Below are 14152 nucleotides of genomic sequence, written 5' to 3' on the forward strand. Positions count from 1 at the left end.
AGGTTATTTTTTGTTATGAAGAGTAGGACTCAGTTCCACATACAAGTGTGATTGACATACCTATGAAGCATACTCAAACAGAGGCAGAGCCTCTAGACAACAAGATTCTTGAAACTACCTTAATGGTAGTAGTGATCGTGTCTTGCAAATAGGTAAAGCCAACAGGAGACATAGCGTGCCATAGGGGGTACTTGGACATAGGACTTTACGTCTACCTGTAGAGGAAGCATCCCTAGAGCTTAAGGAAGGCTTGCCACCACACAAGGGCTTATAATAAGTTTCCTAGGATCCCGTACAAGAACCTGTAAGGTTTATATGCTCGATAGGGCTAGTGAAAGGGTATTGCTAAGAGAGGAAGCATGACAAGATGAGCCATAAAATTTTACGGGAATTAGCCTTAAAGGTGAATGCAAGGATTGTGAGACCGATAGGTGAAGGTGAAGTAGCTCAGGGTTTCAGTTTCGACTTTATGCAATGATCACCTACTCCTAAACAACCCATAGTTAACTCAGATGAGTGTACTCAAGTAAAGCTACTTGGCAGGATGTCACACTATGAGAAAAGGCCCAAGTTGGTTGTGTAGGAAGGTACTACGAAGCTATCTTTGGTGAGACAATAAGGACTATAAGGGTCTTGGCAAGACAAGGTTACCATCAGAGGAGGGTTAGAGAGAAGGGCATATCGAAGACTTCTTTTAGGAGTTGTTATTGGTATTAAGAGATTTTTGTATGTCGTACGACTTGATTAACACGCTTTAGAGTTTAAGGATTAGACTAATTAAGTGTTCATAAGACTTTCTTGATGTCATCATTATTGTCGTCCTTGACGCTTCTAACATACACCAAAATGGAGTTGGTTCATAGGGAATCAAAGGCATTGCAGAAGCGTGGTTGGAGGCTATAGAGACGGCCTTGCAATATTTGAGATGTCCTATATAGTATCTATTACATTATGGCATGTACATGCTGAGAGACATGGCACATTCTAGAAGAACATCACCCTAAAGATACTCAATATTGAGGAAGAGCTAGAAATGTAGTCCAAAGGTATCCACCAAAGAAAGTACTACCTAATGATAGTCAGACTCAATAATTAAGTAGCCTTCCTTGACACCGAAATAGAGTGAGAGGATGACCTAGTGCTCAATAGACCAACAAGGTTTGCACCAAAGTTGGTTAGTGCAAATAAGGTAAAGATAGATCATAGGTTCCAAAGACGATATCTAAGGCTTGAGAGAGCCTAAGATTCCTTAGATTATGCAAAAGCACTGCATGATGCTAGAAGGGTGGACATTCCCTGAAGAATTTATCTAAAGGTAAAGCGTTTCAAATTATTGCTTTGATTTTTTCTTAAGAAGTTTTAGTAGTTCGATAACAAATGGATTTCTCATAAATTTTGTGAAGGAAGCCAAAATTGATTCACACCAAAAGGCAGTATTCCAATGAAGGTAAAAAAGATGATAAGTTCGGTAAGTTCTGAATTTTGGACTGATTTAGACTCGTTTATTTATTCGTGTGACAAGAAATTAAAAAAAATCATAATTTTATAAAAATGGATTAAAAAGATCAACAAATTTCATGGAGAAACATTTTGATTCCAGTTTAATATGAAAAAAAATGCAAATCTAAAGTGGAAAAGAATTAAAAACGGATCGTAATAGGGTAAATGCTTGCACAGGCAACGGGAACACGAGGCATTGCGCTTCCAAAAATTGGGGGCCACATGTCGAACGATGTGCAATGTTGCGTAACGATTCATGTTCAAGATTTAGATAGGATTCAAAATCTAGACTCGATACCTATGTGCATTAATACTTCTCTACATTTCTTGCGACCTGGTCACATTATTTAATTCTTAATTCTAAGAGTGAAAACAATCCCCACAAGTCAACACGAGTTCTTTTAGCATATTTTGTCCTCACACATTACTCGAAGAAAATCATTCTTAACTTTAGAGTACTTACGATTCCGTTATCCAAAAGAAAAGTGACCCTTGTTGATATAGGTACTAACTTTTGATTCCTTCAAAGCATTTCTTAATCATCCTATTATCAGAATCGCTCTCATTTACTTGGCGATATCAACATTTCTCAATAAATTTCTTACCCTGTAGGATAAAAATTATCTTCATCCATCCATAATCTTTCCCCTTTTTTTCTTCTCATTTTCAAAACCCTACTTTTTATTGCCTCCACGTTTCCACGAAACGGTATGAAAATAATTTCAAAACTTACCTAAAAGTTGGAACATAAATGCAACTTTATCTTACGAAAGAGTTTATAGAATGGTTGTTTTGTAATAATGATAAATGTAAAGGATAAAAATGAAACTTTTGAACGAGTGACACGTATCTCGAGGTTGACGTTTGAACAAGAATTTAGAGTAGCCCTCGTCCTCTGAACGTGACAATGGTATTTTGAGAGCTGAAAACCCAATACACTAAAAAAGCATATTCCAATTAAAAAGTTACACAATGTGATTGACTATTAAAAAAAGAAGGGGCTTTGGCTCTTGAGAAAATGAAGAATATGGAAAAAGATAAAAGACCCAAACACCAAACCCATAATATTTATTCCTTTCCCACTGCTTTGTATTCAAATAAGACCTTTAATATCTAGATTTTTATTCCTCCTCAAATAGTATAATAATAATAATAATAAATAAATAAATAAATAAATAAATTGTGAATCGACTTAAATATTAATATCATACAAACTATTTTAACTATTTTTGTAACCGTCTTTTTTTTTTTTTTTTTTAATATATGTGTCTGTACATAATATGCAAGGAAAGTAGAAGTACTTGTGACATACAACATGCATGAGGTTCTGCATTTCAAATTATGGTATATGGTACATGGTCATGATACATAATTCTTCCATACATTTGATGACATGAATTTCCTAAGAGAAATTCGTACATGTGTATGACATATCATTCATACTTATCATACCGTCTATCATGATATCTTATAGGCTTAAGTAATCATGGTTTCATAATATATATGTACCAATAAATTGAAATTACATACATCACAGGGGTTAATAAGCATATTATATCACTAATAATAACACGTAAACAAGCCAAAGTTCATTTAACCTAGTTAAATATGTTCCAACAGTAAGCTTAATTACTTGTTAGTTTAAGTGGAAGTCACTGAATTTCTTGAATGTTAGCTTGATCCTAATTATTGAGGTCTTTGTCAATCTATGATGGTCTAAGACATCATAATTAGAGAGGTAGGGCACCAAATCTTAATCTAAAAAGTGAGTTTCGAAGGAAATTTAGGCATGCGGCTCTAAAGTTAAGTTCATCCATATGAAACTTAAATGCTCGCTAAAGTTTGGTGTTAATCTAACACTAGATGGACCCTCCATCAGACCATAGGACCGTTCACCAAAATCATATCTACTCTGAAAAAATAAAAAATGTCTCATAACATATTTTAGGGGGAGACATGGTGTCAACTCTCCACTACATCTGAGTCATGTGGTCTAAGTGAGCTACCTTGTGGTACATACATGTTTTACAGCGAGGGTAAGCATTACAAGATAAGTGTCTCGGGAAACTTCCTTTAAAATGGATCTTTCAAGGATAGTGTCAGACAGCACGGGTATGTCAACATTGTGCCCCTGTCTATGTGTTGGAGGTTGGAATATGCACATGTTATCCGTTACAAAGTTCGTAAATGATATAGCATAGACACAGAAGGGTCCAATTTCTCTATAGTACTTATATGGATGGAATTTGGGATGTATCGATGTTATGAATGACACTGAGTCCATTCTCGATGAGTATGACCGAGTGAGTTGTAATGGTCGATGACATCTCATGACTTGGGATGACATCAAGACATGTGGGCCATGTTAATTGGGAACCTAGATGATGAGATGAGATGTATTGTTGCATATGAGAGACCTTGGTCTCGAGTAGAGGCAAGGTCGAGTCAGATGACTTGACCAATGTAGAGACAAGTTGGTTAAGTAGCAGACAATTTCATGGCCGAACAAACTTTGATTCTGCATGAGTTGTATTTGGTTGGTGAAGACAAACCTCATGTAATGTTCGATAAAGGCTACAAAGGACAAAATAAAATTAATATGGGGCTCCCCTTAAGGCTTGTCCTACACAAGAGTGGGCAAGACAATTGCAAGTTAGAATCAAGAAGATTTTGTGGATTGACGTCAGATAGAATCTAGGAGGAGTCTTACCCATTAGGAATCAAGAACCAAGCTTATTTGCGGAGGACTTGGAGTTCTGATGTGGTCACATCAAAGAATCAGAAAGCACACTAGATCAGGTGTTTTCCAAAGAACCATTCGCATTAGAAGATAGCATCAACCTTTACCAACAAAGAAGTTAAGGGTCAATTGAGCACAACGCAAAGTTCTTATGGGGACAACATTGCTGCAAAGTTCTTATGGGGACAACATTGCTACAAAGAGGTTGCCCAAGTTCAAGGGGGGAGAGCCCTAGTGAAGGGTTGCCCGCTCCATAGATGTGCTCCAAGGTGCGAGCACACGTGTATTCATTGAATCACCGCCTAACACCTAAGGTGGGTAACTGGAAGTGGACGAAGAGAATTGAAGACAAGAGAAGTGTCAAGGTATTACATGAAGGTAGTTAGTTAAGAAGTGTCAAGGTATTACATGAAGGTAGTTAGTTAAGGAGTTGGCTCGAAGTATAGTGTCAACATGTGGCTATGTTACAAGTTTCCCAATATTGCTATATGGGTTGGTGCTACGATGAGTAAATATCATGGTTGGTTTTCGAGCCTTACCCTTGTTGTTTTGACTGGAGAAAAACGATTGTTATTTTGACGGAGGAGGAAATCGTTAACGAGAAAAAAGCCGAAGCAAAAAACTTGAAAGAAGAAAATAATAGAAAAACAAAAGAGAGAGACAGTATTTCAGGCTAAAGACCAGATGATTTCCCACTCACTTTAATTGGCAATTTAATTAAGCCCTTGACTCTCAACCTCACTCTAATTAGCAATTTAATTAAGCCCTTAGACTCTCACTTTCCACTCACTTTAATTGGCAACTTACTTTAATTGGCAACTTAATTAAGCCCTTTCACTTCCCATTCACTTTAATTGGCAACTAGGCTTTCCACCCACCTTTATTGCGTGGGTTCAACCAAAAATAGTTACCTCAAAAAATAGTAACTAAAAACTAAAAAATAGTAACGAGATGATTTTCAACTTAGGTATTTATCTAACTGAGAGGTGCATCCTTGTGTGCAAGACAGAGAATACAAGTGTTGAGGCCATGACCACCTTTGAGGTGCGCTCCCCTAGTTTAAGGGGAGATATGTCGAAGTTAATTAGTTTGTCATGATTTGTGTGGTGAGTCTTGGGCCAAGTAGGAGAGAAAGGCGAAGGAGGACCCAAGTGGGATAACTCCATAGGGTAGTTGTTTGTCATCTGGTGAGTCATGCACAGGGTAGTTGTTTGTCATCTGGTGAGTCATGCACGTACAAGCGGCTTGTGTGGTTGAACAAACTTGAATTCTGTACAAGTGGTGTTCGGTTAGAAAAGAAAAACCTCGCCGCCTAAGGTCCAACAAAACCACAAAGATGGGCGAAAAAATGAATATGGGACTTGGGTTCTCCTCAAGGCATGTCATGAGTGTGTCAAGATCATGACGCCAAAAGGTTGAAAATGTACGATCGTGACAGCTCGCGCGCATCAGGGTTGGTATCGTGCAACTTCGGTTTTGAAGTTAAGGTCGGAGCAATTGGTTTTGAGGTTGTGGTTGAACCTCTTAAATGCGAGGGTACCTCTGCTTGGGTATGTATAACACTTAGAAGGACCGACAAGAGTACTCTGAGAGAGCTCATGAGGGGATAATAATATAGTTGAGAGAGGTTGAGAGGTTCAAACAGTGCGACCAAGAATCATTCTTCAAAACAAGATTGACACAAAGTTCAAACAATTTAGAATCTCACACTAATCTATCAAGTCTTAGTTTTTCAAGCTTTTTTTCAAAACAAAAAATCAAATTCATGGAGAATGTACGATCTAAACAAAATCACTCCTTAAAAATTAAGGAACCAATGGAGAAATTTCTCGATTTCAAATCATACCCATAATGGATCGACACGAATCAAACCAAATGGACGATCACGAAAGAGGGTGACAATGATTCGATATTATAGTCTATTAGGAGGTTGGTTAGTACTAGTGTTTGTAAATGTTGCTGAAAAAGGTAAATTTATGTAGCCACATAAAGATGGCATCTAGGGAAAAGATGGGTAGGAAAAAGGAAAAGGGAAAGATTCCAAATATCTTTACAGCCCTCCAAATATGCCCAAAGCATATGGTTCTCAAACCCCCCCATGTCTTTAAGCATCAATGTTATTAATAGCTCCAAGTTTGTGTTGCGCCCTAGCCACAGCTCCCCCCTGCCGGCATGGCCACTTCGAAGCCGCAACTGGAAGTCCATAAAGCAGACCACAACCCTTCAAAATGGAGTGTGGCTCTTGGAGAAGAGGTTTTCAGTAGATTTGTGGGGCAACCCAATTCGGGTGTGCAGAAGGTGTTGGGCGAGGGCTCGTTGTTCAGCCCGCTGCTGTTCGGGAGGTTCTTTGACCCCGCCGATGCCTTTCCGCTGTGGGAGTTTGAGGCCGATCTGTTGATGTCAGCCCTCCGCAGCTCTGGGAAATCTTCAATTGATTGGTTTCAGACCGATCAGGAATACGTTCTTCAAGCAGAATTACAAGGTATTTTCTTCTCTTTTTTTTTTTAAATTTTAATATTTAATTTATAAAATTAATTAAAAAAATTGGATTTAGCTGAAGATATTAGTAAGAAATTGATCGAGTAGAGGAAGGAAGAGAGATTTTTTTTACCTAGAAGTATTTTATGGATTTTTCAAAATATTAATTATTAGGTGCAAAATTAAATGAATTTTGATTATAAAATATAAAAAATGGTGAGAGATCAAATTTATTTCAAATCAGAACCTCCCACATCGAAGAATTTATAAACAATGAAGACTTTAAAATAGTAATCCCGTCCAACTTCTATTGGGGTGTGGGCCGGAAACGACACGCGCTAATTTAAACCCTAAACCCGTTTGATTGTTAGGGGGATTTTACCGGCGTTTACCCCTGTGGATCTCAAAAAACTTTAAACGCTGATGCACTGCGCGTGGTTAAGTTTCCAGTTGTCTAATATAGCCTTTGAGGTTCGTAGGTGGTGCTGCCTACACCATGTCATGGTGTCCTGCGGCGGCAACTATTGTCCTCGCCTCGTAATCACCCCCCTCTTTTTCATGCCAACTTTAATTTTACCAAAACTTTTACTCGTGATAGGTCTTTCATAGGTCTTTCAATTATAAAACTTTTACCTTTTACTCGTGATAGGTCTTTCATAGGTCTTTCAATTATAAATTTAGTGTCTAATTTATATAAAATTAAAATTTTACTGAAAAACATATTAAATATAAAATTGAAAGTGATTTTTAAATTTGACGATGGTTAAGAACATTCTCAAACATTTATTTTGCAGAGAGTTGAAGTTGAAAGTTGAAAGGACGATAAAGAGAGAATAGATTTTAATGGTGAAATTATATTATCAAATTCGTTTTAAAAGACTCTCCAGAGGGCCTTCAACTCTCTCTGTTGCTACTCATCCAAAAAGATTGGGTGATATGTTTGATTGACACAAACCAAAATTTTACAAACACACAGAACCTTGGAGAAACGCTTTGCAAATCTCCGTGGAAGACGGGAAGGTGTTAGAGATAAGTGGTCAGTTGAAGGAACAACAAAGAGAAGCCACGAAGCTCGTCGATTGGCGATGTGCCAATTGGTGGGAGTATGGATTCGTTCGGCGACTCGAGTTGCCTGAAGATGTTGATTGTTGTAGAATAGAGGCTCGGATGAAGAATGACACGATTCTTGAGATCAAGATTCCCAAGTTAGAATCGAATAGAGGTGCTGAATCAAAGAGCAAGGATTCTGATCAAGATGTTTAAGTTCATGGCCAAATTTGTAATGGAAAACGTGTTTAACTTAAACTTAATTTACATATGCTTTGTGGATCTCAAATATATGTATGTTTCTGACCAACTTCTATGGACGAGAATACAAACACTTTCGACATGTGTAGTATACAATTTTATAATTACATTTCTAACCTCATATCAAATGATTAATGGCTTATAATATTGTTATTTTGTTCTCTAATCGAGAAGAGATTGTTTAAGATGATAAACATATCAATAAAAACGGTGATATTGTTCATCTTGAGCATATGGGCTTCCCCCCAAAAGGGGAGATAGTATTCCTTGATTATAAACCTATGACTTTCATCATCCAACATCTCCCCTCGAACAAAGTACACCTCCCCTTAATCGAGGCTCGACTCCTTTTTCGTTTAGAGTCCTTTGTTCGACATTTGAGGATTTTATTGATATGGCTAAGTTTAGAGCATGGCTCTGATACCATGTTAGATGAACACGACTCTCCACAATGATATTGTATGAGATTGTCCACTTTGAGTATAAGCTCTCATGGCTTTGCTCTGGGCTTTTCCAAACGGCCTTATGCGAATGGAGATAGTATTCTTTGTTATAAACCCTAAATTAGCAGATGTAGGACTTCTATCATCCAACATTGTTCATATTTTCTCGTGTCTTTAAGTCTTTTTTATTTTATTTTTTTAAAAGGTCGAAGGTGGTAATGTAACATTTTAAAGTTCACCGAAATTACTATTAAATCAAAAACTAAAATTTTGTATTTTTTTTTTATAATTTAACCAAAAAATTTTGACATCATCTTTCACTTTCAAAACAAAAAAGAATCTTTGTTTAATTTATTATATTTTTGTTTTCCAAATGCAACAAATGCGTGATGTCATCCTTCTTATGATTATTATTATTATTATTATTATTGTTATTATTATTACCATAATGATCTCTTTCCAATAATTTTATTAAAATAATTATAAGGCCCAATACAAGGGAAAAGCCCAAAACGACATATCGTCAACTCAACTCTGTGACGGAGGGGTGACGAATCTATCTTCCCGACGGCTACCCGCCACCACTTCTTTCCCTTATTCCCCAAATCCGATTCAGATTCTCCATTTTTTCTCCTCTCTCCGTTAAAATTTCAGCTTCACTTCTTCAATTCCAACGAAACTCACGCTCCCCTGTTGAATCGCCATCGACATGGTATCCCCCGAAACCACCAATTGGCTCTTCGATTATGCGTTAATGGATGATATTCCTGTTGCCGATGCAAATTTCTCTGCCTCCACTGCCGGCTTCTCCTGGTCCATGCCACCGCTCAACGCCTCCTCCAATGTCAGGTTTTATTTCTCTCTCATCTGGATTCAATTTTGTTCCATTTTTCTGTTCTAGCCGTTGACAATTCATAGATTGCTGACCCTTTTGTCGGATTCTTGTGTGTGCGTGTGTGTGTGTGAAAATTCCCTCGAGTATGCACTTATGGACTTCTACTTGTGATCTAAGATTCGACTGTGAGCAGTTGCTATGCTTAAGACTTTGATCTTGCTACTTCGATTTGTATCTGCATCTGCAACTTTCATTTTCTCTCTTAATTTAGTACTAATTTATACAGCTTGAAGTGTTTAATTGAAGCTTGTAGGTTGGAAATTTAAATGGGTGGGTTCAAAATTTGCAGTATGAATAACTTGTTTCATTGAATTTTAGCACATTTTCACCCTCTAGCTTGGTCAGAGTCATTTTCTCTTGTTGACTAAATAAGTATTAAGAAATTTTCCCCTTCAAGTATTGTTCCAAACCATCTTCCCCCATTAACTAGGGACGCAATTGGCAAGTTCTATTGACTTACGAAATTTGTTTTTAGTTCAGGACTAACAGGTAAATATTCCCTTAACGTGAAGCTATAATGAAATGAACTTTGAAATCTATTTATCTTTATAAAGAGAAACTTTATATGATCTTTATTTTGAACTTTTAATGGTCTGTACTTTCTTCATGTCAGGCATGAGTCTTTGACTGCTTTCTTTCACTCTGGTGTCTCTTAAATATTATATGTATACTTCGAGGAAAGATAATTTGGTCAAAGTAGAGGGTCTGGTTTATTTAACTATCCTCGAGAGGAACTTGTCATTTACCTGTCTTTCAAGCTTCATTTTTATTTCCCAAATTGCTTAGTTAACGTCTATGAATTGATGGAAGATTTTGAGTCCTGTACTTGAACATAACTTTTGTTTGTTTGAATTATGAATGTTTCTAATATTATTTCAATATTTAAACTGTGAATCCCTACATTTGTTGGAGATGGGAACAAAGCATTCCTTATAAGGGTGTGGAAACCTCTCCCTAGTAGACGCGTTTTAAAATTGTGAGGTTGACGGCGATATGTAACGTGCCAAAGCGGATAATACCTGCTAGTGGTGACCTCGGGCTGTTACAAATGGTATTAGAACCAAACACCGGGTGGTGTGCTAGCGAGCATGCTGGGCCCCAAGGGGGGTGGATTGTGAGATCCCACGTTGGTTGAAGAGGGGAACGAAACATTTTTTATAAGGGTGTGGAAACCTCTCCCTAGTAGACTCGTTTTTTATAAGAGTGTGGAAACCTCTCCCTAGTAGACTCGTTTTTTATAAGGGTGTGGAAACCTCTCCCTAGTATGTTAACAAAGAGAGTGCTGGTGCACTTATAGAGTTTTTCCTGTGGTGGTACCACGTGCCTTTCGATATGGAACAGTGACTTAATCTTTTGGTTACTGTCTGAGTTTCTTCTAACTGTATACATTCCTTTGATATGTTATTGCATTTAGTAGTAAAAAAGAAAAAAACTCTCTCTCTCTCTCCCCCCCCCCCCCCCCCCCNTCTGCTTGCCCTTGTTTAGTACAGAAACATTTTGTGTGCTTACCATTCATGGTCTTGGAGGCCTTTACTCCAAAGATTCTGTTCAATGATCCTCCCCCATCGGCACTTCTGTTATATATTCACATTCTCTGTCTATTTAATTTTACCATTTCGAAAATTTCTGCTTTTTGGTGATGGTGGATGGTTGGGAGCTATTATTTTGCATTTACTCATCAAACTTTTTGCTCCATCCTTTGCTAGCACGGAAATTGAAGGATCATTGTTCGAATCGGATAGCCTGAAGGAGCCTGGTTCAAAGAAGAGGTAAATACCAGCCTCTTGGCTCTTGATGGTTCTACAGTTCCCTGGTTTGTTGCAATCCTATTTCTCAGACATTTTTCATATTCTTGAGCCTCCAAGATTAGAAATAACATTGTGATTGAAAATAAGGGAAACGGACTTGTTAACAAATTAAAACTTGAATGTGACAAGTGGGTAAGCTTCAGACTGTAACATTTAGAAGAATGCATTACCCCATTATCCCTTGTGAACATTTAGGGGTGGTGAAGTTCTTGTAGGCAAGCTCCTACGGAAACCCAACTCTAACGAGGTGGAGACTCCCTCGACGTTAGAGTTGGATATGGGAATAACCTTTTCTTACTAAATTGATTTTAGAGGTGCAGATGAAGAATGCACCGTTCACCTTGATCTAAACTTCGACAAACACACCCAACTCAAATCTCTGAAGTTTTACACAACTCAAATCTCTGAAGTTTTACAGGTATTATTTGCACTATTTTATAATTAACTATATAAATATTAAGTATTTTTACAAAATTACTAGTTTCACTAACAAATAATTAGAAATAAATCTATATTCTTAAGCCAAAAATTGTATATTCATATATATTTGCAGAAAACCAGCAAACTTTTTTTTAAGTAAATAAGGTTTTGGAAAATTTTCTCCTTGTGAACCTGATTCAAGATCAAAGAAACTGAGTGTGTTTTGTCGCCCTAAAATCAGAAGATGAAGAAGAGAGGACTAAGATATCCTTGGGGTCTGGGATGGAGAAGCCATTTCCAGCCCTCACCTTCTTGTTGCTATTCTTAAAAGCCTTGTAGAGAAAGAGCTATTGCAAATTGATAAGCTCTTAAAAATCTTCTTTTAGGGGAGATTTTTCATATAGCGATTGTATTTATCTTTTTAATCTAGTTCCTTTTTAGAGTCGATGGAATCTGTATTGATGATCGTAACGATACGTATAGAAGCAGTCTGTTCCTTGAACGAATTACTCAACATCTCATTCATCCCTTCATCCAAAGGTTAGGGATAAAGAGAGTAAATAATAAACAAACGAACAAAATGCTGCAGGGTCAGAACTGAAACAAGTTGCGCATCTAGCTCAAAAGCGTGTCGGGAGAAGCTGCGGAGGGACAGACTAAATGACAAGTAAAGCTCCTCCCCTTTCTCTCTCGCTCGCTCTTCACACAACAATGCACATTAGCGAGATGTGTATGTTTTATTTCTATTAGGAGTGAATACATATGAAACTTGACAGGTTTCTGGAATTGGGCGCTATTTTGGAGCCCGGAAGACCACCTAAGACCGACAAGGCTGCCATTTTGATTGATGCTGTTCGAATCGTCACTCAGTTACGTGGTGAAGCGAAGATGTTGAAAGATTCAAATACAAGTCTATCAGAGAAGATTAAAGAGTTGAAGGTTAGTCTTCTACAATTATCTGACCAAGAAAATCTCTATTTATTTCATTACGTTGTAGTATTCCATCTGAAAGATTGTTACATATTACAACATTTGTGATGTGAGGATGTCGATCTGCATACTCTTAAGACTTCCAAGTTTCTCTGTTCCCACTTATTTAGGCTGAAAAGAATGAGCTTCGTGATGAGAAGCAGAGGTTAAAAATGGAGAAAGAGAAGTTGGAGCAGCAACTAAAAGACATGAATTCACAACCTGGCTTCTTGCCTCCAGCCATCCCTGCCACTTTTGCTGCTCAAGGCCAAGCAGCTGGAAACAAGTTGGTTCCTTTCATCAGCTACCCAGGAGTTGCCATGTGGCAGTTCATGCCACCTGCAGCAGTCGACACCTCACAAGATCACGTACTCCGCCCTCCTGTTGCTTAATTAGGCAACCTGAAAACGAGGGGCGTTTTGAGATTGCACATTCTGACTATATACCCCATTTGTACTGATTCTACCATTATTCTCGACGCTTGTTTCATATCCTTGTGTAACTGGATGATTATATGATGGCTATATCTCGACTGTATTTGCAAGTTGTAGACTTTTTATGGAATCAATGCTGGGTTTTAGCTGTAAGAATGTGAATAAGTTAAACCAGCATGTGAATGTTGATGAGAATAGGCTAACAATGGGATGTTTTTGCCTGCAATACTGCTAGAGACTGATTTTTCTTGGATGGCTAGTGAACTGTACAGATCAATTGCAGCCACTCTGTGGGAATATCCTTTTCTTCTTTCTTTTTTTTGTTCTTCCTACCTGAAAGTCATCTGCTTGCCCTTGTTTAGTACAGAAACATTTTGTGTGCTTACCATTCATGGTCTTGGAGGCCTTTACTCCAAAGATTCTGTTCAATGATCCTTTTCATAAAGATATTCTCATTTTTCTCTCATTTGTCCACTTCATTCACCAATTTTCTTATCAACAAAAAAAGACTCAATTTTTTTTTCCCTCCTTTTGGTTGTCCTAACGTACAATTCAGTTAAAACATTAAATCTTAAGGTCATTTAGTGGTTCCATAGTTCTCATTTCTGTTTGTTATAACTAGAGATGTCCATTTTACATGTAGAGACCAACCGTTCGATGTCCATTTTACATGTAGAGACCAACCCCGAACGGGGAGAGGATTACCTGTTTAGACGAAAACGAGAAAAGGAGTGGGGAACATTTTTTCCTGTTATATAAATGGCGTGAGGACAGGATTATATTCTATGTCCCGGTGCCCCTTAATATAAATATACTTTCAACCTATATTATATATATGTTTTTTAGCTAATTGTAATATTTAAAGTGAAGACTATGTTGGAGATGTTTTTTAATTGTTAAAAGACTATGTTGTAATATTAAATTTTAAATTTTTAGAAATTATATGAGTAGAACTTTATGAAATATATTGATTTATTAGGAATTTTTTACAATTTTTTTTCAGTGAAGGTTAGATTGAAAAATGAAAATTTTTAAATAACTATATTTTTGCAAAAATAATAAATTGAAAAAAAAAAAACTTTCTACGGGGAACTCGATCTCCGCAAATTTTTCGCGAATCCTTGTATTGACCCCGCACAAATAAAGTGGCAATTTCA

The 14152-nt window shown here is 37.2% G+C and overlaps 2 protein-coding genes across 2 annotated transcripts; both read left to right on the forward strand.

The window, feature by feature from the left end:
* The first annotated feature begins 6330 nt into the window (after nt 1-6330).
* LOC111783805 (21.7 kDa class VI heat shock protein) lies at nt 6331-8130 on the forward strand. The gene is made up of 2 exons (XM_023664646.1): nt 6331-6722; nt 7695-8130. Exons 1-2 carry the CDS (start codon nt 6413-6415, stop codon nt 7979-7981), a joined length of 597 nt encoding a protein of 198 aa, XP_023520414.1. The 5' UTR covers nt 6331-6412; the 3' UTR covers nt 7982-8130.
* Nucleotides 8131-8996: 866 nt separating this feature from the next.
* LOC111783833 (transcription factor ILR3) lies at nt 8997-13305 on the forward strand. The gene is made up of 5 exons (XM_023664680.1): nt 8997-9318; nt 11071-11133; nt 12182-12259; nt 12369-12531; nt 12693-13305. Exons 1-5 carry the CDS (start codon nt 9179-9181, stop codon nt 12951-12953), a joined length of 705 nt encoding a protein of 234 aa, XP_023520448.1. The 5' UTR covers nt 8997-9178; the 3' UTR covers nt 12954-13305.
* Nucleotides 13306-14152: the final 847 nt, after the last annotated feature.

The sequence above is a fragment of the Cucurbita pepo genome, unplaced genomic scaffold (assembly GCF_002806865.2).
Source record: "Cucurbita pepo subsp. pepo cultivar mu-cu-16 unplaced genomic scaffold, ASM280686v2 Cp4.1_scaffold000102, whole genome shotgun sequence".
Lineage (NCBI taxonomy): Eukaryota > Viridiplantae > Streptophyta > Magnoliopsida > Cucurbitales > Cucurbitaceae > Cucurbita > Cucurbita pepo.